This window comes from Chiloscyllium plagiosum, unplaced genomic scaffold (assembly GCF_037043375.1).
Source record: "Chiloscyllium plagiosum isolate Xiang-an unplaced genomic scaffold, Cpla_swu_hap1 HiC_scaffold_17, whole genome shotgun sequence".
NCBI lineage: Eukaryota > Metazoa > Chordata > Chondrichthyes > Orectolobiformes > Hemiscylliidae > Chiloscyllium > Chiloscyllium plagiosum.
This window is the reverse complement of record NW_028270155.1, coordinates 80,527,322-80,554,326: the sequence shown is the minus strand read 5'-3', so window position 1 is coordinate 80,554,326 and position 27,005 is coordinate 80,527,322. Positions and strand designations below refer to the sequence as shown.

At 46.0% G+C, this 27,005-nt stretch overlaps 1 protein-coding gene across 4 annotated transcripts in view; it reads right to left on the bottom strand.

The window, feature by feature from the left end:
* The window catches only part of LOC122558625 (docking protein 4), a 101,015-nt gene that overhangs the window by 33,358 nt on the left and 40,652 nt on the right, over positions 1–27,005 (bottom strand). For 3 of the 4 annotated variants that reach the window (XM_043707417.2, XM_043707415.2, XM_043707414.2), the window contains 3 exons: positions 22,656–22,845; positions 8,312–8,419; positions 981–1,095 (listed from right to left, as the gene is read on the bottom strand). In XM_043707417.2, coding sequence (XP_043563352.1) covers positions 981–1,095; positions 8,312–8,419; positions 22,656–22,721 — 289 coding nt within the window. In that variant the 5' untranslated portion in view covers positions 22,722–22,845. The remainder of the gene's footprint in view (positions 1–980; positions 1,096–8,311; positions 8,420–22,655; positions 22,846–27,005) is intronic. The other variant, XM_043707418.2, reaches the window with a different exon arrangement.

The following is a 27,005-nucleotide window of genomic DNA, read 5'->3' as shown; positions in this document are numbered from 1 at the left end:
CACACTGGGGTACGGGATCCCACACACACAGTGACTCACACTGGGGTACGGGATCCCACACACACAGTGACTCACACTGGGGTACGGGATCCCACACACACAGTGACTCTCTCTGGGGTACGGGATCCCACACACACAGTGACTCACACTGGGGTACGGGATCCCACACACACAGTGACTCTCTCTGGGGTACGGGATCCCACACACACAGTGACTCTCTCTGGGGTACGGGCCCCACACACACAGTGACTCTCTCTGGGGTACGGGATCCCACACACACAGTGACTCACACTGGGGTACGGGATCCCACACACACAGTGACTCACACTGGGGTACGGGATCCCGCACACACAGTGACTCTCTCTGGGGTATAGTGTCCCACACACACGGTGACTCTCACTGGGGTACGGGATCCCACACACACAGTGACTCACACTGGGGTACAGGATCCCGCACACACAGTGACTCACACTGGGGTATAGTGTCCCACACACACGGTGACTCTCACTGGGGTACGGGATCCCACACACACAGTGACTCTCTCTGGGGTACGGGATCCCACACATACACTGACTCTCTCTGGAGTACAGGCCCCCCACACACACTGACCCTCACTGGGGTATAGTGTCCCACACACACGGTGACTCTCACTGGGGTATGGGACCCCACACACACAATGCCCTAATGTTTACTCTGTTTAACTCAGTTAAGGTTGTATATTTTGTGACTTAGCTCCTCTGACCTGTCCGAGCTGTGTGTCGGGATCAATGTGCCTCTGTCATACTTACAGTATATCTGTGCAATTGTCACAGTTTAACTATGTTGCATGCACAACGTTGCTAGATAACGTTGCAGTAACTTGTGTCGTCCTCAGTGTACCTGGATCATACTCACAGCATACGCGTGTCATACCCACACACTGTGTTTGTGTCACATTCACAGTTTACGTGTGATGCACTGACAGTGTGCCTGTGTCATACCTGAGTCACAGGTAAAGGTGCGGGACGTGTCATCGCTGAATATGAGGGCTACAGCCTGGCGTTTAGTGTCCTTCGGTAAGCGGGTAACGTTTTTAACATTACTGATCTCAGTCACCTGGGCATGAGAGAACATCACACAGAGTCAGTGAGTGAGAGTGAGAGTGAGAGAGAGAGAGAGAGACACACACAGCTAGACAGAAAGATAGATAGAGAGAGAAGGAGGAAGACAGGGAATAACAGATGAGTGAGAGAGAAGGACACAGTGAGAAAGAGAGAGAGCGAAATGGAGTAGGGAGAAAGAGAGAGAGGCGAAGAGAAACAGAGTGTGGCAGACTTAGAGAGAAGCAGATATCAACTGACAAAGGAAGTCATGCAAAGGTAGATCCAGAGTGAGAGGAAGAGAATAACAGACAGAGTGTAAGACAGAGAAGTGACAGAGTGAGAGTCAGACAGAGTGTGAACAAACCGAGAGGGAAAAGAAAAACAACAGAGACAGAGAGAGAGAGAGTTGGCATTGTCAGCAACTGGAATAGTACAGAAAGAAATTCATAATGACCTCAGGAAAAGTGAATTATTACTTCACGGTTGGTATCTGGAACCCAGTGCAAGGCACCATGACACCGGGCTCAGGTGGTAACCCAGGAACCGAGCTGCATCAGGTAGTAGTGTTGGCATTAAATCAACAAACAATCAAACCGGCAGCACGGTGGCTCAGTGGTTCACACTGCGGCCTCACACCACCAGGGTCCCAGGTTCGATTCCAGCCTTGGGTGACTGCATGGAGTTCGCACATTCTCCTTGTGTCTGCGTGGGTTTCCTCTGGGTGCTCCAGTTTCCTCTCACAGTCCAAAGATGTGCAGGTTAGGTGAGTTGGCCATGCTAAATTGCCCTTAGTGTTCAAGGATGTGTAGGTAAATGCAGAGTAAAGGGGTGGGATTTAGGTGGGATACTCTTCAGAGGGTTGGTGTGAATTTGTAGGGCTGAAGGGCCTGTTTCCATGCTGTAGGGATTTGATTCTATTCCATTCAAAAACAATGCCCAGGCAGTGGAGACTGCTGCTTTCATGTTCGCTGCTAAATGAGGAACATAGGGGATTACGGCAAGAGTGGGCCATTCGTCCCTTCAAGCCTGTTCTGCTATTCAATAGGATCTCAATGGTCTGGCTGTTGTCTCATCTCTGCTTTCCTGTCTGTCCCTTATAATCATTGACTCCCTTATCAGTCTAAAATCTGTGACCCAATTCAATGACCCAACACCCCAATGCTCCGAGGGAATTGAATTCCAAACATTCACAACCCTCAGAGAGAAGGAATTCCTCATCTCTGGTTAAAATGGGAAGATGCCTAAATTTTAAACTTTGTTCTCTTGATCTTGTGTCCTTCCTAAGAGGAGACATCTCCCCAGTATCCAGCCTCACTTCCTCAGGATTTCCAATGTTTCAATGAGATTCCGCTCGTTCTTCTAAACTGCAACTGGTGCAGGCCTAACCTGTTCAACTGGTGCAGGCCTAACCTGTTCAAATGGTGCAGGCCTAACCTGTTCAACTGGTGCAGGCCTAACCTGTTCAACTGGTGCAGGCCTAATCTGTTCAACAGGTGCAGGCCTAATCTGTTCAACTGGTGCAGGCCTAACCTGTTCAGCAGTTTCCCATAATGCAAACTATCATCATCAATATCAGGAAAGTGAACCTTTTCTGAGTCCCTTCCAATGCAAATATATCATTTATTTTTTTAAACAAGAGGAGGCCAGTACTGTACATAATACTCCAGTTGTAAATCTGCAATTCAAATCCCTGCTTTTACATTCCATTTTCTTTGCAATAAATGACAGGAAATGACAGCTCTGAAGAAGAGTCATTGGACTCAAAATATTAACCGTGTTTTTCTCTCTCCACAGATACTGCCAACATTTTATTTATCTATCTTAAGACCACGTTGACTTGTTATAATCATGCGATGCCTTTGTAATGATTGAGACTGCCTCAAAACAGATTCCTCAACCAAAGTTGAGAGGTTAATTGGGCAGCAGTTTCTCTCCCTTTTGTCTCTCTCCCTATTTTTTGGAAGGCTGAATTAGGCAGTTTAAACTCCTGAAACCAAAGAAAGATCAGACCATCATTACTAATACATTCACTATCGCTTTTAGAGGGCATTTCAGAGAGACCCGACTGATGTGAGACTGGATCCACAAGCTAAACACCAAAGGATTAAAGGAAACAAGGCCAGCAGGTGTTGGGGATTAATAGGTTCATTGTATAAAGTCCATGAAGACATGCCTGATGTTTACATAATGATGGAGCTGGGATGCATTACCTTCTCCACTATGATATTTTGACTTGATCCCCAGTTTTCTGTTCAGTTACAGTGCCTCAATGGGCTGCTTTATTTTTGCATTATCCAATTACAATCCCACTTCTTCATTGCAGTTTATTGTGGAGACATTGTGAAAGGGTGAAAGAGATTGTGAGAGTGAGAGAGAGAGTGGTTGAAAGCGTGAAAAAAAGTGTGAAAGTGTGGAAGGCGTGCGCGTGAGCGCATGGAAGCAATTGTGAGAGAGAGTAAGAGTGTGTGAAAGCATAAAAGAGAGTGCGAAAGAGTTTGTGAGAGAATGTGAGAAAGTGCTTGAGAGCATGAAAGAAACCGAGTGAGAAAACGTGTAAAAGAGAATGTGAAAGACTGAAAGTGTGTGAAAGACAGAGAGTGTCTGAAAGATTGTGTGTGAAAGATTGTAAGACAGTGAGCGAACGTGAGAGGGTGAGAATGTTGAAAAGTGTGAGTGTGAGAGAGAAATTGAGAGTGTGTGTGAATGTAAAAGAAAAAATGAGACAGAGAAAGAGAGAGCTTGAAGGAGAGTGTGAGAGATTGTGAGTGAATGTGAGAGACAGAGTGAGAGAGAGGTGGTGAGAAAGTGGAAGTGAGAGAATATGAAAGATTATAGGAAAGTGTAAGAGAATGTGAGAGAGAGTGTGCAAGTACGTGAAAGATAGTTTGAGACAATGTGAGAGAATAATAGAAACCCTACACTGTGGAAGTAGGCCATTCGGCCCACCAAGTCTGCACTGATCCTCCAAAGAGTATCCCCACCAAATCCACCCCTCTATCCCATAACCCTGCAATTCCCATGGCTAATCCACCTAACCTACACATCCCTGAACACTATCGATAATTTAGCACAGCCAATTCACCTGACCTGCATATCTTTGGACTGTGGGAGGAAACTGGAGCACCCAGAGAAAACCCAGGCAGCCAAGGGGAGAATGTACAAACTCCACATAGACAGTTGCCTGAGGGTGGAATCGAACCCGGGTCTCTGGCACTGTGAGGCAGCAGTGCTAACCACTCAATCACTGTGCCAAATATGAGAGACTGTTATACTGAGTATGAAAGATTGTGAAAGAACAAACAATGACAGTACAGTACAGGAACAGGCCCTTCAACCCACCAAGACTGTGCTGACACATCATCCCTTTCTAAACTAAAAACCTGTTGTCTGTACATGGCCCATATCCCTCTGCTCCCTGTCTATTCATATATCTGTCAAGATGCTGCTTAAACATTGCTTTTAAAACCATCTCCCCTGGTAATGCATTCACCCATGCTCTGTGCAAAAAAACCTGCCTCTCACATTTCCTTTAAACTTACCCCCTTTTACCTTAAACCTATGTCCCTTAATAATTGACATTTCTATCTTGGAAAAAAGCCCCCAACTAGCCACTCCATTGATGCCTCTCAATATTTTGCAAACTTCAATCAGGTCGCACCTTATCCTTAGACTTTCAAGTGAAAACAAACCAAGTTTGTCCAATCTCTCCTCATAGCCAACATCCTCCATACAAGTAATCATCCTGGAAAACCCTGTACCCTCTCCAAAGCCTCCATATCCTTCTGGTATGTGGCAATCAAAATTGTACACTACATTCCAAATGTGGCCCAACTAAAGTTGTGTCAGCTGTAACATGACTTGACAATTTTTAAACTCCATGTCCTGTCCAAAGAAAGAAAATATGCCATCTGGCTTCCTGACCACCTTATCCACTTACATTGTCACTTCCAGGGAACTGTGGACCTGTATGTCGAGATCCCTCTGCATGTTGATGCTGCCAAGGGTTCTGCCATTCTTTCCACCTGAATTAGATCTCCCAAAATGCAACACCCCACATTTGCTCAGATTTAAATCCATCTGCCATTTCTCTGTCCAAGTTTCTAGCCTATCTGCACTCTGTCTATATCCTCTGTCATTCCTCTTCACTATCCAGAGTTCCTCAAATCTTTGTGTCGTCCGCAAACTTACTAATCAGGTCATCCACATTATTTTCCTATCGTTTCAGCCAGGGTCACAGCACTGATCCTCTGGAGAACACCTCTGGTTATGGATCTCTGGTTAGAAGAACACCCTTCCACCATTACTCTCTGGCCAGTTCTGTATCCATCTCAGCAGCTGCTTTATTCATTTGTGGGATTTGGACCTCGCTGGCTGGCCAGCATTGATAGCCCATCCCTCCTTGCCCTTGAGAAGTTGGTGGTGAGCTGCCTTCTTGAATCGCCGCAGTACACTTGCTTGGGTTGACCCACAATGCTGGTATGGAGGGAATTCCAGGACTTTGACCCAATGACTGTGAAAGAATGGCAGTATATTTCCAAGTCAGGGTGGGGTTGTTTGAAGGGGAACTTGCAAGTGATGGTGTTCCCGAGTACCTGCTGCCCTTGTCCTTCTAGGTGGAAGTGGTCGTGGGTTTGGAAGGTGTTGTCTAAGGATCTTGCGTGAATTTCTGCAGTACATCTTGTAGATAGTGCACACTGCTGCTACCAAGCGCCGGTGGTGGAGGGATTGAATGTTTGTATAATCAAGCAGGTTGCTTTGTCCTGGATGGTGTCAAACTTCTTGAGTGTTGGAGCTGGCCCCATCCAGGCAAGTGGGGAATACTCCATCAGACTCCTGACTTGTGTCTTGGGAGATGGTGGATAGACTTTGGGGTGTCAGGAGGTGAGTTACCCGCCACCGTGTCCCTAGTCACAGACCTGGTCTTGTAGCCACAGTGTTTATGTGGTGAGTCCAGTGGAATTTCTGGCCAATGGCAACCCCAAGGATGTTGACAGTGAGGGATTCAGTGATGGTAATACCATTGAATGTCAAGAAGTGGTGGTTCGTGTCTCTTATTGGTGATGGTCATTATCTGGCATTGTGTGTCATGAATGTTACTTACACTTGTCAGCCCAAGCCTGGATACTGTCCAGATCTTGTTGCATTTGAGCATGGAGTGCTTCAGTATCTGAGCAGCTGAAGATTATTGGGCCTAGGACACTACCCTGAGGGACTCCAGCAGTGATGTCCTGGAGCTGAGATGACTGACCCTCCCCAACCAAAATCCTTTGTGCCAGGTGTGACTTTGACCAGCAGAGAGTTTGCCCCCAATATCCATTGATTCCAGTTTGGCCAGGGCTCCATGATGCCATACTCAGTCAAATGTGGCCTTGATATCAAGGGTTGTCACTCTCACCTCCCCTCTGGAATTGAGCTCTTTTGCCGATGTTTAAACCAAGGCTGTAATGAGATCAGGAGCTGAGTGACCCTGGTGAAACCCAAACTAGGCGTTACTCAGCAGGCTGTTGCTGAGTAGGTGTTGCTTGATCCCTTCCATCACTTTACTGATGATGGAGAGTAGACTGATTGGGTGGTAATTGGCCAGGTTAGATTTGTCCTGCTTTTTGAATACAGGACATACCTGCTGGGCAATTTCTCCACATTGTCGGGTAGATGCCAGTGTTGTAACTGTACTGGAAGAGCTTGGCTTGGGCTGTGACAAGTTCTGGAGTACATGTCTCTTCACCTTTTGTGTGAGGGACCCCGCCAAAGACCTTGCTAATGTACATGTCGATAACATTTACTGCCCTGCTGTCTTCAGTTAGGGTTCTCACATGCACTCAAATGTGCTGACACAACACATTCTCTCTCATACGTTCACGCTCTCTCACACACACTCAAACAATCACTATCACTCTGTTTCACAGTCTCTGATGTTCATATACACTCACTCACACCCTCTGAACTAGGCAACATCCTGCTAAACTCTGTACCCTCTCCAAAGTCTCCATATCCTTTTAATAACGTGGTGAGCAGAACTGTATGCAATATTCCAAATGTGACCCAACTAATGCTTGATACAACTGCAACATGACCTGCCAACGTTTATACTCGATGCCCTGACCAATGAAGGCAGCATGCCAAACGCCTTCTTGCCCACCTTATTCATTTGTGTTGCCACTCTCAGGGGATTGTGGAGTGAGCCAGACACACAAACATTCTCTTGTACACTCAAATTCACCCTCACATACCTTCCATCCCCCACACACAATGATACATTCACCCTCACACACACACCCACACACGTTGACTCTCCTGCTCGTCTGATGCTGCTTGACCAGCTATGATTTTTGCAGCTCTACATTTTATTGACTCAGACCCCTATGCACACACACATTCTCACCCACCAACGTACTCTCTCACATACACAATCCCATACAGATTTAGACACATACGCACACTTACATATGAAGAATCAGTCCGATCAAAACAGGCTGAATAGCAATAAACATTCAGTCACCTTAAATGGCATGATGAGAGTCACAGAGGAAGACGAGGTACATAGTACATAGAACATAGAACAGTACAGCACAGGAACAGGCCGACCATGAGGCCATTCTGAACTAATCCCATCTGATTGCACATGTATCCCTCTATTCCCTGCCTATTCATGTATCTAAATGCCTCTTAAACATTGCTATCATCTCTGCTTTTACCAACTCCTCTGGCAGTGTCTTCCAGGTATCTTCCCCACTCTGTGTAAAATACTTTCCTCTCACATCTCCCTTAAACTTTTCCCCTCTCATCTTAAGCTTATGCTCCCCAGTACCTGACATTTCTACCCTGGGATAAAGACTCCGACTATCAGCACCTCTCATAATTTTATATACCTCCAGCAAAATAGGACATGCTAGCAAAAACAATGCAAGTTTGCCCAACTTTTCCTTATAGCTAACACGCTCCACCAAGATGACATCCTGGTAAATCTATTTTGCACTGTGTCCAAAGCCTCCACATCTTTCCTGCAGTGTGGTGACCAGAACTGCCCACAATACCCCAAATGTGGTCTAACTAAAGTCTTATACAGCTGCATCATGACTTGCCAACTTTTATACTCAAAAGAGAGAGACACAGAGAGTGACAAAGGGAGACAGAAGTTGAGAGGGAATGAGAGAGAGAGAGAATGAGAGCGAGAGACAGAGAGTGAGAATGAGACAGGGTAAGGATTATGAGGTCACCCTGGCTTTTACCTTGGGACTTGCTTTGAGATTGGCTGCTTTCTCATCGGGATATTTCTCTAACCTTCGGGGTCCTTTGCTGGACGATGTTTTGAAGATGAGCCAACACCGTCGGTAGATCTGAAAGGAGAAAGAGCACTGAGCATTTTCCTGATCTTCTAAGAATCATGGCACAGGATCCCCTGGAATCCAACGACAGGTTTCCCTGCAATCTGGGCACAGGATCCTCAGAACCTCGGAGATCCAGTCTGAACGCAAACAAACCTCACCTCAGAGATCCAAGCCCACTGACCCCAAACATCAGCCCCATCCCATAGGACAGAGTGCAAGGGTCTGGGTGAAGGCCAGGTTGAGGAACAAGGTTAGCAAGAGGGTCAAACTGAGGATAAGGATAAATGTGAGAGTCAGAGTTTAGGTGGAGGTGGGGATCAGGATGAGGGTCAGTTTGGCAGTCAATATGTGATGGAACATTAGATTGTGTTAAAAGGCAGATCAAGCACAAAGGCAGTATGTCTATTCCAAGTTCCTCTTTCTAATGGCTCTAGAACAGGGAAGTTCTCCCTTTTGTCTTGGTAAATATCTAACACTCAAGCAGTTACAGGTTAGGTGGTCAGGGTCATCTTTTTGGGAACTAGCCGTGCACAAGTTGGCTGCCATATTTCAAACATTACAGCAGTTACTCCGCTTCAGAAGTGGATGAATTGTTCTGTGAATGAGGTGTGTAGGAAGGTTCCACAGTGGTGTCAGGTACCATTAAATGCACATGTTTCTTCCATTCACATGAAGGCAGCTCACCTGATGATCTGAAGGTTTGTGTTCACCTAGTTGAAGAGAACACCACTACCAGGCAAGACCAGACAGTTTGGGATTGAGGGCAGAGTTTTGAGGCTATTGTCCTCACAAGCTGACCAACCAAATGAGATTGTTCCTTCAAATCGCCAATTCTCAAGCCCATCTGGTTTCTTCTCAGGATGACATTTGTCGAATATTGATAAAGGTGAGCCGCTTTTTGGACCTTGCAACCCCTGTCTGTCTCATTTGACTCTCTGACTCTGGAAACAGCCCTCAGCAGCATAACAAGAGCAATGATATTAATGGCAGCAACAAGATGGAAGCCTCTGCCATTACATCAGGTTGTAGGGTCTCAATCAAGCAGATGGTTGAATGATAAAACAAAGAATTGTGGATGCTAGAAATCTAAAACAAAGAGAAAAATTGCTGGAGAAACTCAACAGGTCTGACAGTATATGCAGAGAAATGTTTCAAGTTCCAGTGAATTTCTTCAGAACTAGACATTTGTCTTGAATATCTTGGGTGAAACATTGTCTGACCACTCAAAGTCAAAGGATGACTGAACACTAAGAAAGGCAATTCAGTTGGGCTCAGGAAGAAACATTGATCAGGGACTTGGTGCAATGAGAATCAGGACCGAAAACGAGTACATTAGTTTTAAAAGTGAAGCAAGGCCACATAAAAACAGAGGAACCATGAAGACAGTGTGAACCAATCATTTTAGCGAGAAAGATTCCTTCCCAGCTGAGTGTCACAGCATGAAGCACATCCAGAACAAGTCAAAGAGAAGACCTTACAAGATAGAGACATTCCAGTGATGTGTTGCCTGGTGAGCTTACTGGACTATTGATGACCTAAAAGAGGGAATAGAGATTAATAGAGATTTTAACAGGAGCTGGGTGGAAAAGGAGAGACCAGCTGAGGGGTTTGATCCTCCTAAATGTGTCTCTCAAATTAAATAGAATTTTTATATTCAATTACCCGTCAAACCTGCCAGAAGCTTCCAGTCAGGAGAAAGTTTGGATTGGAGAGCAAGCTCATTGCGGACAAAAGGTGAAACAGACCAGATCCACATTCCAGTCTTGTTCAAGTTGAAAACAGTGCAGAGTGCTTGGGGACAGCTTCTCAAAGGTAACCTTCTCGACAGTCGGAACTGACCCTGTTAAACAGGCCTGAGATATTTTGTTCATCGAGAGATCCAGATGACAGCCTGGTTCTTCAACTGGAATTGTCCGTCAATTCTCCTTTCAGAGAATTCAGTCTATTAGAGTCTGAGAGCGCTCACAGGATTCACATTGCCAATCTTACCTCTGAAGGAGCTAACAACATGTTAGGGAAACTGCCCCAGCAGTTATCCCTGTAAAACAAAACTAACAGAAATTTGGAGCCATAGGATCATACAGAACAGAAGAGGCCCTTCAGTCTGTACTAGTCCCACTTTGCAGCACGTGCCCCATAGCCTTGAATATTATGACACTTCAAGTATTCATTCAAGTTCTTTTGAAACATTGTGAAGTTTCTGCCTCAACAGCACTCCCAGACAGTCTATTCCAAACCCCCACCACCTTCTGGGTGAAACAGATTTTCCTCAAATCCTCTGTAAACATCTTACCTTTTACTTTAAAATGATGTCCCTTGTTTCTGACCCTTCAGTTAAGGGGAACTGCTACTTTCTATTCATCCAGTCTATGATCCTCATAATCTTATACACCTCTGTCAGGTCCTCTCTCAATCTGCTCTGCTCCAAAGAAGCAACCTGAGCTTATCCAGCCACTCTTCATCATTGAAATGTTCCATCCTAGACAACTCCTCAGTGCCCACTCCAGTGTAATCCTCTCCTTCCAATAGTGCGGTGACCAGAACTGCACACACTATTTCACCTGGGACCGAACCAAAGACTGTACAGCTCCAACAAAACCTTCCTGTACTTATAATCTATGCCATGACTGATAAAGGCAAGCACCTTGTATGCCTTCTTAACGACCCTATTAACCTGCCTTGCTACCTTCAGAATCTGGAGAAAAGCACTCCAAGGTCTCACTGTCCTTCTAAGCTTCCAAATGTCCTGACATTCACTGAGTACTCCCTTGTCTTGTTCCTTGTCTCAAAATGTATCCACTCACATTTCTCAAGGTTGAAATCCATCTGTTACTGAATTGCCCATCTAACCAAGCCATCTGTATCCTGCTGTAATGTAAGACCTTCCTCCTCACTGTCAATCACAAGAACAATCTTGGTCATCCACAACTTACTTATCACAGCCCCATATTCTCATTTACATAGCGTATATACATCATGAACAATAACAGGCCCAGCACTGATCCCTGTGGCATGCCACTGAACACTGTGTGGAGTTTGCACATTCACCCCGTGTCTGTGTGGGTTTCCTCCAGATGTTCCGGTTTCCTCCCACAGTCCAAAGATGTGCAAGTCAGGTTAATTCCAGTCACATACCTTCTACCACTACCCTCTGTCTCCTACCATGGAGCCAACTTTGGATCCAACTTGCTACCCTGGATCCCACGAGCTTTCAGTTTCCATAAGACCATAAGACATAGGAGTGTAAGTAAGGCCATTCAGCCCATCGAGTTTCATCAGTTTCCTACATGGGCCCTTGTCAAAGGCCTTGCTACCTACCCCCAGCCCCAGCCCCACCCCCACCCTCCTAATTATCTCTCAGCCCCCTTCCCCCCCACCCTGCCACATTCCTGATGAAGGGCTTATGCCCAAAATGTCGATTCTCCTGCTCTTCGGATGCTGCCTGACCTGCTCTGCTTTTATAGCGCCACACCTTTTGACCCTGAAATCTATATAAACTGCCCTACCCTCATCTATACATTTGGTCACAACCTTGAAAAAAACCTACCAGATTTGGGAGGGAACCCCCTCTTACAAACGGATTGAGACATATTTGAAGGGATTGTGTTCCAGGGTGATAGGCTAATGAGGTACATATTACAGCAGGAAGTGATGCAGGTCCACATTATCTTTTCTCTCAGAGTATAATTGGGATCAACAGCACAGAAAAAAAGCTTCTTTGGCTTATTGTATCCATGCCAGTTAAAAACAATCATCTAGCTATTGCCTTATGCAGCCTTGTGGTGAGGTGAAACCCACTGCCGACAGCCCTGGATATTAGACACTGATATAGCCCTTGTCCTGGATCCTGTCCCAGGGCATCCTGCTGCTCTCTGTCACTTTCTTAAAAACAATCAAATGTCAGATTTGCCGTGAACAAACCAATTAATATTTCAATTCGGCAGATTCTTGAGCAACAATATTAGAGAGAGCAGGGATCACAAAGTGGACGTTGGTATATGAAAAACCTTGAAGGATTTTCAACAGACAAGAAAGGGAGATGTAGCTTCACGGTTAAAGTAAGTTAAAATGCAACATGACATTGCACACAGCAATTGTAAATGTTGGAACATGGTGGAATCAGAGTATAAGGCAATACTGACAAGCCCAGTCAGCTGATCAGTACAAAATGTTTTAATTTCTGTAAGGTTCAAAGTAGGTTTGAATGGGCAGTGTGACCAGAACTCTCAAACTTTTGTCGATGATGAGTAGTATCTTCTTAATATGTAAAAGGCTGCTGTAAAACATTATTGTATTGCCAGATCCATCTTTGCCCATTAATACTGGGAAAGGGCCAGAGGATGGTGTGAATGATGGACATGTTGCCAGGGTTGGAGGACTTGAGCTATAGAGAGAGGTTGAATAGATGGGGGCTGTTTTCCCTGGAGCATCGGAGGCTGAGGGGTGACTTACAGAGGTTTATAAAATCATGAGGGGCATGGATAGGATCTTTTCCCTGGGGTGGGGGAGTCCAGAACTAGAGGGCATAGGTTTAGGGTGAGAGGGGAAAGAAGGGGCAACGTTTCCATGCAGAGGGTGGTACATGTATAGAATGAGCTGCCAGAGGAAGTGGTGGAGGCTGGTACAATTGCAACATTTAAGAGGCATTTGGATGGGTATATGAATAGGAAGGGATTGGAGGGATATGGGCCGGGTGCTGGCAGGTGGGACTAGATTGGGTTGGGATATCTGGTCAGCATGGACGGGTTGTATATCTCTATGACTTTATGACTCTACGTGCAGCAATATCGATGCTATCTGTCTCTAATTCCAGGTGAAGATCTGACAGGATGTAGGAGGAGAAGGAGAGACCAGTTGAAGGGCTTTGGTCCTCTGGTAGGCTCAGGCCATCCCTGGGTGTCTGAAATTATACAGCATTTTAACGTCCAATTATCTGTCAAACTGAAACATGTTAAAGTGCCACAGAAGTGCAGTGTAATTTCATAATCACTTTGAATTGGATGAAATCTGCTAATCTCAAGTCTCTCAAGTAGCTTGAGTCTCCTGCACTGTCGTTTTGAGTTCGGGATTGGTTCCAACGGCCATTGGAACTGGACACAGTATTCCAAAACAGGTATAACTGGTGCCTTTTACAAGCTCAGCATCAACTCCTTGCTCTTCTCCTCTACACCCGATTGGTAAAGTTTAGGATACTGTGTGCTTTATTAACTATTTTTTCAATCTGTCCTGCCACCTCCAATGATCTATGTCAATATACACCCAGGCACGGTTAAAGCCCGAAATCTCCAGCCTTTGTGCTGCTCCTGGCTCTGAACTGGGCCGCCCTAGCCACCACTGATCACAGCACCAAGACCCACTGCCGACAGCCCTGGATATTAGACACTGATATAGCCCTTGTCCTGGATCCTGTCCCAGGGCATCCTGCTGCTCTCTGTCACTTTCTTAAAAACAATCAAATGTCAGATTTGCCGTGAACAAACCAAATGAATCTTTAATTAATTAATTTTGTTGTTTCCAAAAACTTCAGCACCGCTTGTCTCCCCCACACATTTCTCCACTCTCACAATAACCACCTCACCCAACACTCCCAGACAGGGTGCCCATCACTTTATTTCACCAGACACAATGACATTGGCATCTTGTGAACGGACAATATGCTTTTGATCACTCCCATAGCCCGAGGTTCAAACACAGAGCTGTGTCAAGGGCCAGCAGATGGCAGCATTGATCCAAGCTGCAGGGCAAGCAGCTGATGATCATAGAATCCCTAAGTGCAGAAAAAGGTCATTCGGTCCATTGAGTATGCACTGGCCCTCTGAAGTGCACCCCACCCAGTCCATTCCCCCATCCTATCCCGGCAAGTGCACCGATTTTATTCTTACCATCGCCAATCTGCACGTTTTTGAAGTGTGGGAGGAAACCCACGCAGACACGGGGAGAATGCGCCAACTCCACACAGTCACCCATGGCTGAATTCTGAACCTGTGTTCCTGCTGTTGAGAGTTGGCAGTGCTAACCACTGTGCTGCCCATGATGGTCTGTATAGACTTTCAAAGTGAAAGTGGCACAATGTTGGAGTGTGGAGCTGTGGCCATGTAAACAGCAGCCAAAAACAGTTCAAACCAGGCAAATGTCCTGACTTCACCAGCTGGAGAAATAGCAGAGAAGCTGAACCTGAATCTTCATGTCACTGCAGCAGAGGGTAGTAATCGTAATACTGACAGCAAGATCCTTGTGAACAGACAACGGGGAAGGTACTGACCTCATGACAAGCCCAATAATCCAAACTTTATCCAGGTTATTAGGGCTAGGGAAAGGAGGCATTTGACCCTTGAGCCCACACTAGGCTCCCCAAGGAGAATTTAGTCAGTCTCACTGCCTTGGGTGACCTCCAAGGTCCAGCAAATACATTTTCCTCAAGTGGCCATTTTGACATTAATCATCATTTCCCACCCTCATGAACAATATGCCCCAGCTCATTATCACTTGCTTCATTCTCACCTTGACATTCAATGGTATTCCCATCACTGAATCCCCATCATCAACAACCTGGGGATTACCCATTGACCAGAAACTCAACTGGACTCACCACATTAATACACAGTGGCTACAAGAGCAGATCAGAGGCTAGGAATACTGCAGTGAGTAACACACCTCCTGACTCCCCAAAGCCTGTCAACACCTACAAGGCACAAGTCAGGAGTGTGGTGGGATAATCCCCTCTTGCATCGGTGAGTGCAGAGCCAACTCAAGAAGCTTGACACCATCCAGGACAAACCATCCACTCATGCCATCCTCAGACAGAACTTTCCAAATGCACAGCTACTTCTATCTAGAAGGAAAACGGCAGAAGATACATAGAAACGCCACCCCCTTCAAGCCACTCACCATCCTGACTTGGAAACATATTGCCATTCCTCCAGTATCGCTGGGTGAAAGTCCTGTAACTCTCTCCCTGAGGACATTGTGGGTCAACCCGCTGCAGATGGACTGCAGCAGTTCAAGAAGGCAGTTCACCACCACCTTCTCAAGGGCAACTAGGGACGGGCAATAAATACTGGCATAGTCAACCATGTCCACGTTCCATGAGAGAATAAATGAAACCTCAAGCCCTAAATTCCCTAATGTGATTGAAGTGCCCCCCACTGTGTGTGTGTGTGGAGGGAGGGGGGAAAGAGGTCTATGGAGGTGGGGCTAACCCTGGGGAATGGGGCTGACTCTGGTGTAGGGGAATGAGACTGGGGGGAGGGACTGATCCTCCAGAAGGCTGATGTTGGGGGAGAGGCTGACCTGTTAGGGAGGAGCTGACACTAGGGGAGGTGTTGACTGGTGGGGTTGACTTGCAGATGGGTTGACAGGGGAGGTGCTAACTTAGAGGAGGGGCTGATCTTGGAGGGAAGGGGCCAATAATGAGGAGAGGGTCCGATCCTGAGGGAGCGGCTGACTCATTATTGTCCAAACACATTAAAAAACACCAGGATGCATAATGGGTTAGACCATAGAACAGCCAGAATATCAGGAAGTATTTGTCTCAGGTTGGGACTAGCCTATGTACGGGACGAGTAGTGGCCCTAATTTGGTGTACAACAATAAATGATATTCTTTTCCAGTTGGGTTTTCTGAGTTTACTGCATGATGGTTAGGCCACAGCTCAAGTACTGTGTGCAGATCTGGGATCTACATTTTAGGAGGGATACACAGGACAAAGTGCAACATAGAACAGTACAGGCCCTTCGGCCCTCAATGTTGTGCTGACCTTTTATCCTACTCTAACATCAAACTAATCTACATACCCTACATTTTACTATCATCCATGTGCCTATCCAAGAGTCACTTATATGTCCCTAATGTATCTGACTCTATTACCACTGCTGACAGTGCTTTCCATGCATCCACCACTCTCTGAGTAAAGAACTTACCTCTGACAACGTCTCTAAATCTGCAGAGGAGATTTACCTGTATGTTGCCTGGGCTGAAGGGTTTCAGTTACGAAGAGAGATTGGACAAACTGGGGTTATTTTCCTTACAGCAGAAGAGATTGAGAGGGGACACGATTGATTATAAGGGGTGTAGACCTTTCCCCTTGATGGAGGAACCACTGACCGGGGGACATACAGGTAGTTCTCCTTTAACGCTCCAGTTGCATTCCAGCTAAACCTTGCTTAATACAAAATCACTTTATAGAAATAATGGAGCACACGGGAAAAAGGGAGTTTGGTCAGACCAGCAAAACATATCACTCAAAAATCACCAAAACGTCTAACACAAAGACAGCCCGAATGAAGGTTTAAGTCATATTTATTAACGAAACAAAAGTAAATTTAACACATTACATTGAAACAATATTGTTAATACAGGGACAGAGGGTCATCATCACCACTATCAAGTTTAGTTGACATTTCTGAAATAGATGGCTGTGGGTGATTGTCTGCTGACTGGGCGTTGATTTAAAACAGACATCCCGTTTTTGCTGCTTTACCCTTTTTCTTCTGTCTTGAAGAACCTGTTCATAGGTTGCCAGATGCTATCTTACTGAACGAGCAGTTACCCTGCTGTGCTCTGAGATCTTCATAAATGGATAAGGCTTATCCTTTTATGCTGAGAAAGGTTGTCCCAATTGCTTTTTTGTTTGATCTTTTATCCAAACACTTAGAGGCCTCTCCATCTCCTCAAGTTCCTTTGGCTGTGACCTCACAGGTTTACTGACACTCAGACGTGTTCCAGCAATACAGCTTGCTTTAAGCTTTTCAGTGTGTTGCCTCTAACGGTGTGTAAGGTAGACTCCCTCATTCATGTTAAGCAAACTCTTTCACGTTCGCTCCTAATGCTCAAATTGCTTGATCTAGCTTCTCTTCCAGCGTTATAACCTTTCTTTTCCATTCGCCACCTGCACTTTCATCACCAGGATGCTTCTTGCCAACATTCTTTTCACTACCTTTTTTTTTACAAAAATGGAGGGGGACAATCTAGGAGTAGATTGTGTGGAATGCAGGCACAAGAACAAGTTAGAAAGGCAAATGATATGTATAATAGTAATGCAGTCCTGCAGGACTTATACAGGGCTTATACAGAAATTATACAAGAATATCCTTGTGTCACAGGGAGAGCAACGAACATTCATTAGCTTAATTTTTGAGATAGAACATAGAATAATATAGTGCTGAACAGGCCCTTCAGCCCCCGATGTTGCGCTGAGCTGTGAACTAATCTAAGCACAGCACCTTACACGATCCCATCATCATCCATCTGCTTATCCAAGAACTGTTTAAATTCCCCTAATGTGGCAGAGTTAACTACATTAGCAGGTAGGACATTCCACGCCCTTACCACTCTGTCAGTAAAGAACCTCCCTCTGACATCTGTCTTAAATCTATCACCCCTCAATTTGTAGTTATGGCCCCTCATACAAGCAGACATTATCCTAGGAAAACGACTCTCACTGTCCATCCTATTTAATCATATAGTCATAGAGATGTACAGCATGAAACAGACCCTTCGGTCCAACCCGTCTATGCCAACCAGATATCCCAACCCAACCTAGTCCCACCTGCCAGCACCCGGCCCACATCCCTCCAAACCCTTCCTATTCATATACACATTCAAATGCCTCTTAAATGTTGCAATTGTACCAGCCTCAACCACATCCTCTGGCAGCTCATCCCATACACGTCCCACCCTCTGTGTGAAAAAGTTGCCCCTTAGGTCTCTTTTCTATCTTTCCCCTCTCACCCTACACCTATGCCCTTTAGTTCTGGAGTCCCTGACCCCAGGGAAAAGACTTTGCCTATTTACCCTATCCATGCCCCTCATAATTTTGTAAACCTCTATAAGGTTTACAGCCTCCGACGCTCCAGGGAAAACAGCCCCAGCCTGTTCAGCCTCTCCCTGTAGCTCAGATCCTCCAACCCTGGCAACATCCTTGTAAATCTTTTCTGAACCCTTTCAAGTTTCACAACATCTTTCCGATAGGAAGGAGACCAGAATTGCACACAATATTCCAATAGTGGCCTAACCAATGTCCTGTACAGCTGCAACATGACCTCCCAACTGCTGTACTCAATACTCTGATCAATAAAGGAAAGCATACCAAACGCCTTCTTCACTATCCTATCTACCTGTGACTCCACTTTCAAGGAGCTATGAACCTGCACCCCAAGGTCTCTTTGTTCAGCAATACTCCCTAGGATCTTACCATTAAGTGTATAAGTCCTGCTAAGATGTGCTTTCCCAAAATGCAGCACCTTGCAATTATCTGAATTAAACTCCATCTGCCACTTCTCAGCCCATTGGCCCATCTGGTCCAGATCCTGTTGTAATCTGAGGTAACTTTCTTCGCTGTCCACTACACCTTTTGGTGTAATCTGCAAACTTATTAACTGTACCTCTTGTGCTCGCATCCAAATCATTTATGTAAATGACGAAAAATAGAGGACCCAGCGCCGATCCTTGTGGCACTCCACTGATCACAGGCCTCCAGTCTGAAAAACAACCCTCCACCACAACCCTCTGTCTTCTACCTTTGAGCCAGTTCTGTATCCAAGTGGCTAGTTCTCCCTGTATTCCATGAGATCTAACCTTGCTAACCAGTCTCCCATGGGGAACTTTATTGAACGCCTTACAGAAGTCCACATAGATCACATCTACCACTCTGTCCTCATCAATCCTCTTTATTACTTCTTCAAAAAACCCAATCAAGTTTGTGAGACATGATTTCCCACGCACAAAGCCATGTTGACTATCCCTAATCAGTCCTTGCCTTTCCAAATACATGTACATCCTGTCCTTCAGATTCCCTCCAACAACTTGCCCACCACTGAGGTCAGGCTCACCAGTCTATAGTTCCCTGGCTTGTCCATACCACCCTTCTTAAACAGTGGCACCACGTTAGCCAACCTCCAGTCTTCTGGCACCTCACCTGTGACTATCAATGATACAAATATCTCAGCAAGAGGCCCATCAATCACTACTCTAGCTTCCCACAGAGTTCTCGGGTACACCTGATCAGGTCCTTGGGATTTATCCATCTTTATGCATTTCAAGACATCCAACACTTTCTCCTCTGTAATATGAACATTTTGCGAGGTGTCACTATCTATTTCGCTACTTTCTATATCTTCCATATCCTTTCCCACAGTAAATACTGATGCAAAATACTCGTTTGTTATCTCCCCATTTTCAGCGGCGCCACACAATGGCTGCCTTGCTGATCTTTGAGGGGCCCTATTCTCTCCCTAGTTACTCTTTTGTCCTTAATATATTTGTAAAAACCCTTTGGATTCTTCTTCACTCTATTTGCCAAAGCTATTTCATGTCCTCTTTTTGCCCTCCTGATTTCCTTCTTAAGTATATTCCTACTGCCTTTATACTCTTCTAAGGATTCACTCGATCTATCCTGTCTATACCTGACATATGCTTCCTTCTTTTTCTTAACCAAGCCCTCAATTTTTTTAGTCATCCAGCATTCCCTACACCTACCAGCCTTTCCTTTCATCCTAACAGGAATATGACATCATGGTTCTGGAACTCAATCCCTTGACCAATGAAACCTAACACACCGTATGCCCTCTTAACAGCACTATCCACCGGTGGCAACTTTCAGAGATCTATGTACATGGACTCCAAGATCCCTCTGCACATCCACACTACCAAGAATCTCCATTGACCCAGTACTCTGCCTTCCTGTTATTCTTCCCAAAGTGAACCATGTCACATTTAGTTGCATTGAACTCCATTTGCCACCTCTCAGCCCAATTCTGCAGTTTAACCAAGTCCCCCTGCATCCTGCAACATTCTTTCTCACTGTCCACCACTCCACTGACTTTAGAGTCGTATGCAAATTTACTAATCCATCCACCTATGCCTGCGGCCAAGTCGTTTTTAAAAATGACAAACTGCAGTGGTCCCAAAACAGATCCTTGTGGCACACCACTTAGTAACCAGACTCCAGGCTGAATATTTTCCATCAATCACCATTGGTGCCTTCTTTCAGAAAGTCAGTTTCTAATCCAAACTGCTAAATCACCCTCAATCCCATGCCTCCACATTTTCTCCAACAGCCTACCATGTGGAACCTTATCAAAGACTTTACTGAAGTTCATGTATACCATGTCAACTACTCTATCCTCATCTACATGATCACCTTCTCAAAAAACTCAATGAGGTTTGTGAGACGTGATCTGCCCTTGACGAGTCCATGTTGACTATTTCCGATCAAATTGTTGCTTGCCAGATGATTAAGAATCCTATTTCTTATAATCCTTTCCAAAACCTTTACTACAACAGAAATAAGGCTCACTGATCTATAATTACCTGGGTCATCTCTGCTGCCCTTCTTGAACAAGGGCACAACATTTGCAATCCTCCAGTCCTCTGGTACTAAACCTGTAGACAATGACGACTCAAAGATCAAGGCCAAAGGTTCAGCCATCTCCTCCCTAGCTTCCCAGAGAATCCTCAGAAAAATCCCATCTGGCCCAGGGGACTTGTCTACTTTCACATCTTCTGGAATTGATAACACCTCCTCCTTACTAACCTCAATCCTTTCAAGTCTAATAGCCCATATCACATTCTTCTCCTCTACATTATTCTCCTTTTCCTGAATGAAAACCAATGAGAAATGTTCATTTAGCATCTCTCCAATCTCCACAGGGTCCACACACAACTTCCCTCTTCGGTCTTTGACTGGTCCTATTCCTACCCTAGTCATCCTTTTATTCCTCACATACCTATAGAAAGCTTTAGGGTTCTCCTTTATTCTACCCGCTAAAGACTGCTCATGTCCCTCCTTGTTCTTCTTAGCTCTCTCTTTAAATCCTTCCGAGCTAATCTGTAACTCTCCATCGCCTCATCTATACCAACTCGCCTCAATGTCACATAAGCCTCCCTCTTCTGCTTAACAAGAGATGTGATTTCTTTAGTAAACCACGGTTTCCTAACCTTATCACTTCCTCCCTGCCTGACAGGGACATACCTATCAAGGACACGCAATATCTGTTCCTTAAACCAGCTCCACATTTCCATTGTCCCCATCCCCTGCATTTTTCTACCCCATTCTATGCATCCTAAGTCTTGCCTAATCGCATTATAATTGCCCTTGCCCCATCGATAGCTCTTGCCCTGTGGCATGTACCTATCCCTTCCCATCGTTAAACTAAATGTAACCGAATAATGGTTACTCTCTCCAAAGTGCTCACCGACCACTAAATCAAAAACCTGGCCTGGTTCATTACCAAGCACCAGATCCAGTGTGGCCTCCCCTCTTGTCAGCCCTTCGACACAGTGTGTCAGGAAACCCTCCTGTTCACATTGGACAAAAACTGATCCATCCGACGTACTAGAGTTATAGCATTCCCAGTTAATGCTGGGGAAGTTAAAGCCTCCATAATGACCAGTCTGTTCCTTTCACTCCTGACCAGAATTGATTTGCCAATTCTGCCCTTCACCTCCCTGGAACTTTGTGGAGGCCTATAAAAAACTCCAAGCAATGTGACCTCTCCTCTCCTGTTTCTAACCTCAGCCCACTCTACCTCAGTAGAGAAGTCTTCGTCAAAAGTTCTTTCAGCCACCGATATACTGTCCTTGACTAACAAAGTCGCAACCCCCCCTTTTTTACCATCTTCCCTGATCTTAATGAAAGATCTAAACCCTGGAACCTGCAACATCCATTCCTGACCCTGCCCTATCCATGTCTCAGAAATCCAAGTCCCAGGTGAAGTTGCTCAATGTATTGCTCCGTACCTCTCACATACTCCGAGAACAACTGACATTGAGACATGCGCAAAATGGCTCAGAGACAGCGCTGACATCAACGCATGTGCAGAACGAAACACGTGAAACGATCGCCGCTGGAATCATGCTATTGCAAACGGAGGTAAATGTTCTGGAAAATACCTTTCCCTAATTCTTCAGCAACATTATACCCAAATCGCCCTGCCCAAATACATCTTACAGGAGAACTGCCTGCACATTTAAGGTAAAGGGCAGAAAGTTTAGAGGAGATGTGAGGAATAATTTTATCATCCAGAGGGTGTTGGAAATCTGGAACTCACTGTCTGCAAGGTTGGCAGGGGCAGAAATCTTTGTAATATTTAAGAAATATTTGGATTTACACTTGCGATGCCAAGGCCCAAGTGCTGGAAAATGGCATTAGAACAGTCAGGTGTTTGGTTTTTGACTCGATGGCCTGAAGGATTTTTTTCGCTGTGTGGAACAATGCGCCAACCAGTGCCAGCCAGTGTCCACTTACCCCCAGTTTCCGGCTCCTCATCCTCACGTATCCCTGTTTCACAATGTCATTGAAATTTGAAGCCATCTTGTTGTGGGGGGATGGGGGCTACTGCCAGCTCGTCAGTACTGCTGCTTGGACCCTCAAACGCCCCTTCCACAAAGCTTCCGCTCAACCCTGCCACCGCCTCTCCATTGAGACCGGAGCTCTCCTGATCAGAAAACAGAACACAGCAAAAAGATCAGAATCTCAAACTCCACCTCTGACAGCAGAAGGGGTGTGGGGGAAGAGAGAGAGCTGGGAAAAGGGGTGAGAGATAAAGAAGGGTTTTGAGAGAAGGAAGGGGAAAGGAGGGGAGATAAAAAGGGGAAGAAGAGTGAGTGGGAAGAGGTAGAATGGTTGAGGGGGGGAGAGAGAGAGGAGAAAGAGGGAAGAGAAAGGTAAGAAGAGAGAGCATAAAGGGAGGAGAGAGAAAGGGGTGTGAAAAAGACTAGGTCAGTGAGAGGGGGAGGGGGAGAGAGAGAGAGAAATTGAGAGGAGGTGGTGGTGACAGAGAGAAGAGGACGAAATGATGGGGTGAGGAGAGAGAAAGTCCAAGGGACAGACAGTGAGCTCAAAAAAAATGGAGAGAAGGTGAGAAGGCGAGGGAGGAGAAACAGACAATGTGGAGCACAGAATGGGTGGGAATCCAGAGTGTATTAAAAATTCTTGGCCCTCTCTGCCTCTCACAAATGAGATGAATCTTACATTGTCTTGGCTAAATTTCAGTTGTGTTAAGTTTTTTTTTGAGGGCTTCTCTCTGCCAGGCTGAACAACACCTCTCAGAGTATTTTACCAAACCCACCTCATTAATGACCTACCCTGCCCCTAAATGCCTGACTCTGGTCCCAGTCACCATTCCCAGAATAATTTGGCACTCACCAGAATGGTGCCAATGGTGTCTAACAAGGACCTGGAGGTCCTGGTTTAGGGGGCGATGCAGAGAATTGGCACCCTCCTCCCAGAGGACTTGCACAAGAGGTCCTGACACTACGTGGCATGATGCCTGAGTGCCCCGCAGCGCCAGGGACCCATACTCAACTCTACCCTCAGGCAACTGTCAGTGTCGAGTTTGCATGTTCTCCCCGTGTCTGCGTGGGTTTCCTCCGGGTGCTCCGGTTTCCTCCCACAGTTCGAAGATGTGCAGGTTAGGTGGATTGGCCATGTGTGATGGAAGGATGTGCATGCCAGGTGAGTTAACCGCAGGGTTACAGGGATAGGGTTGGGACTGAGCGGGATGTTCTCCGGAGGATCGACGTGGACTCAATGGGCCAACTGGGCTGCTTCCACACTGTAGTAATTCTACGGCACCAGACCACGCCAGCCTGGTCCAAGGGTCAGTGCCAGGAATGATCAATGACCTTCTCTGGTCTGATACAGTAAGTGCCACACCCATCTCACTGGTACCTCACATTCTCTCAATCTCTGTGACTGCACCCACCAAGCCTTGTTCTTTACTGCTCTCAGTATTACCTGCAACCTCAGTTGCTGTCAGCCTCCAACCATCTCCCACATAATTAAACTCGCATGGCCTCAGTGCTGCCGACTCACTCCCTCTGAATAGGAGCACCGGCACAAACAGCTGTGCCAACCATGTTCTTTTCACATAATCCCTCCCTTTGTCTCATTACAGGAGAAGACTGTCCACAATAATTCAGAAAGGGGCCAGATGGAGGGGTGTCCAACATTAAACTCTTAACTCCCATTAGGAGGCAGAATCCTGTATCTTGTAGGCCCAGACCGGGATCACTGGTGGGAATGCAGAAACGAGCAGTGTCCCACTAACAGAGTATGTAGCATTCTTCATTCACTGCTGCTCTCACAGTCACCTGACAAGAGGTTACTGTCAGTGTCAATGACAATGTTATTCATTTCATACAAATTGTAACCATGACCCCGTCAGCTTCTCTCCTTTATGTCCTGCAGGTGACAGTGGGATGTCCATGACCTAGGATCGTAGCATCTCTACAGTGTGGAGGCGGGCCATTCGGCACATTGAGTCCACACCGCCCTCTGAAGAGCATCCCATCCAAGACCCACTTCCTTACCCTATCCCTGTAACTCTGCATTTCCCACAGCTCGTGCACCTAACCTGCACATTCCTGGGCACTATGGGCAATTTTCCATGGCTAATCTACCTAACCTGTGCATCATTGGACTGAGAGAGAAAACTCACAGATACAGAACCCAGGTCCCTGATGTTGTGAGACATCAGTGCTAATCACTAAACCACCATGCTGCCCCTCTGCTGGGAAATGGTGTGCTCCAGCAGAAGCCAACTCCTTGACCCCTGAGGGTGATGGAACCTCAGAGCAGGCAACAGCAAGTGTCCTCCTGCATACCCACTAGTTCAGGTACTGACATGGCAGTGAGAAGGTTAGGTTTGGAGCATTCGGGAGCACAAGCTGGAGAGCACTTCACTGCCACAGCTCTGCACCTCGCCAAGGGAGAAATGTCCTAGTCTGCTGGCCACTTGCCCCTCAGTACATCTGGGCTGCCTGGACACAAGGGCCCTGGGGTCACGCTGTGGAGCAGGCTTCCTTCACCCCAGCTACAGAATCAGGGACAACTGTAAGATGTAGTGGGAGGGAAAGCCTTTGAGGGCAGTTTGGTGGAATGGGTGACAGCACACTACATAACACAGCAGTCGCATTCATACAAATGTTTTTGGTTTTGTGCCAAATCCATTTATTTCACTCGCTGTGTAATCCCCATGCAACGAAAAGCTGACTTCATATCTCTGCAGGATGGACCACTGATCAATGTCTGTGTTGACAGCCTGCTATAATTTACAGCACAGAAGAGGTCATTCAGCCCACCAAGTCTGTGCTGGCTCACTGTGTAGATTAGAACAAAGAGCAAAGAAAATCACAGCGCAGGAACAGGCCCTTCGGCCCTCCAAGCCTCCATATCCTGCATCTAAACCTGTTGCCTATTTTCTAAGGATCTGTATCCCTCTGCTCCCTGCCCATTCATGTATCTGTCCAGATACAGCTTAAATGACACGATCGTGCCCACCCATCACCTCTGCTGGCAACACGTTCCAGGCACCCACCACCTTCTGAGTAAAGAACTTTCCATCATCTCTCCCTTAAACATTTCCTCTCCCACTTTAAACTCATGACCCCTAGTAACTGAGTCCTCCACTCTGGAGAAAATTAAACTTTCTTGCTATCCACCCTGTCTACACTGTCACGATTTTGTAGAGCTCAATCAGGTTCCCCCCTCAACCACCTTCTTTCCAATGAAAATACTCCTAACCTACTCAACCTCTCCTCAGAGCTAGCACCCTCCATACCAGGCAACATCCTGGTGAACCTCCTCTGCATCCTCTCCAAAGCATTCACATCCTTTTGGTAATGTGGCGAACTGAACTGTATGCAGTATTCCAAATGTGGCCAAACCAAAGTCTTATACAACTGTGGCATGACCTGCCAACTCTGTACTCAATACCCAGCATGCTGTATGCCTTCTTGACCACTCTACTGACCTATGAAGCCACCTTCAGGGAACAATGGACCTGAATACCCAGATCTCTCTAGACATTAATTTTCCCCTGGATTTATCCATTTACCGTACAATTTGCTCTGGAATTGCATCTTCCAAAATGCATCACCTCGCATTTGTCCAGATTGAATTCCAACTGCCATTTCTCTGCCCAACTCTCCAATTTATCTATACAGTGCTGTATTCTCAGACAGTCCCCTTCACTAACTGCTACTCCACTGATTTTAGTGTCATCTGCAAACTTGCTAAGGAGGCAACCTACAACTTCCTCCAAATCATCACAAGCAACAGTGATCCCAGCACGGATCCCTGAGAGATACCACTGGTCACGGGTCTCCATTTTGAGAAACTCGTTTCCACTACTACTCTGCCTCCTGTTGCCCAAACAGTTCTCTATCCATCTCGCTAGTACACCCTGGACCTCATGCGACTTCACCTTCGTCATCAGCCTACCATGGGGAACCTTATCAAATGCCTTACTAAAGTCCATGGATATGACATCTACATCCCTTCCCTCATCAATCAACTTTGTCACCAGATTAATCCAGTCAGTCCGACTTCTCTCCTTATCCCCAATGTGAGGTTGTTTCCCTCGAGTCTTCATCCAATTTCCTTTTGAAATTATTTCTTCTCTCTTTCCCCAGCCCCACTGCATGGACAGTGGGTTCCAGGTCATTATCAATCATTGAGGCAATAGATTCTTTCTCACATATCCCCCCACTGCATATTCCTTGTATAATCCACTAATGGGAACAGCTTTCCCATGATGACTGTGTCCAAATGTGTCACAATCCTGTCCATATTCATCAAATCTCCCCTCAAACT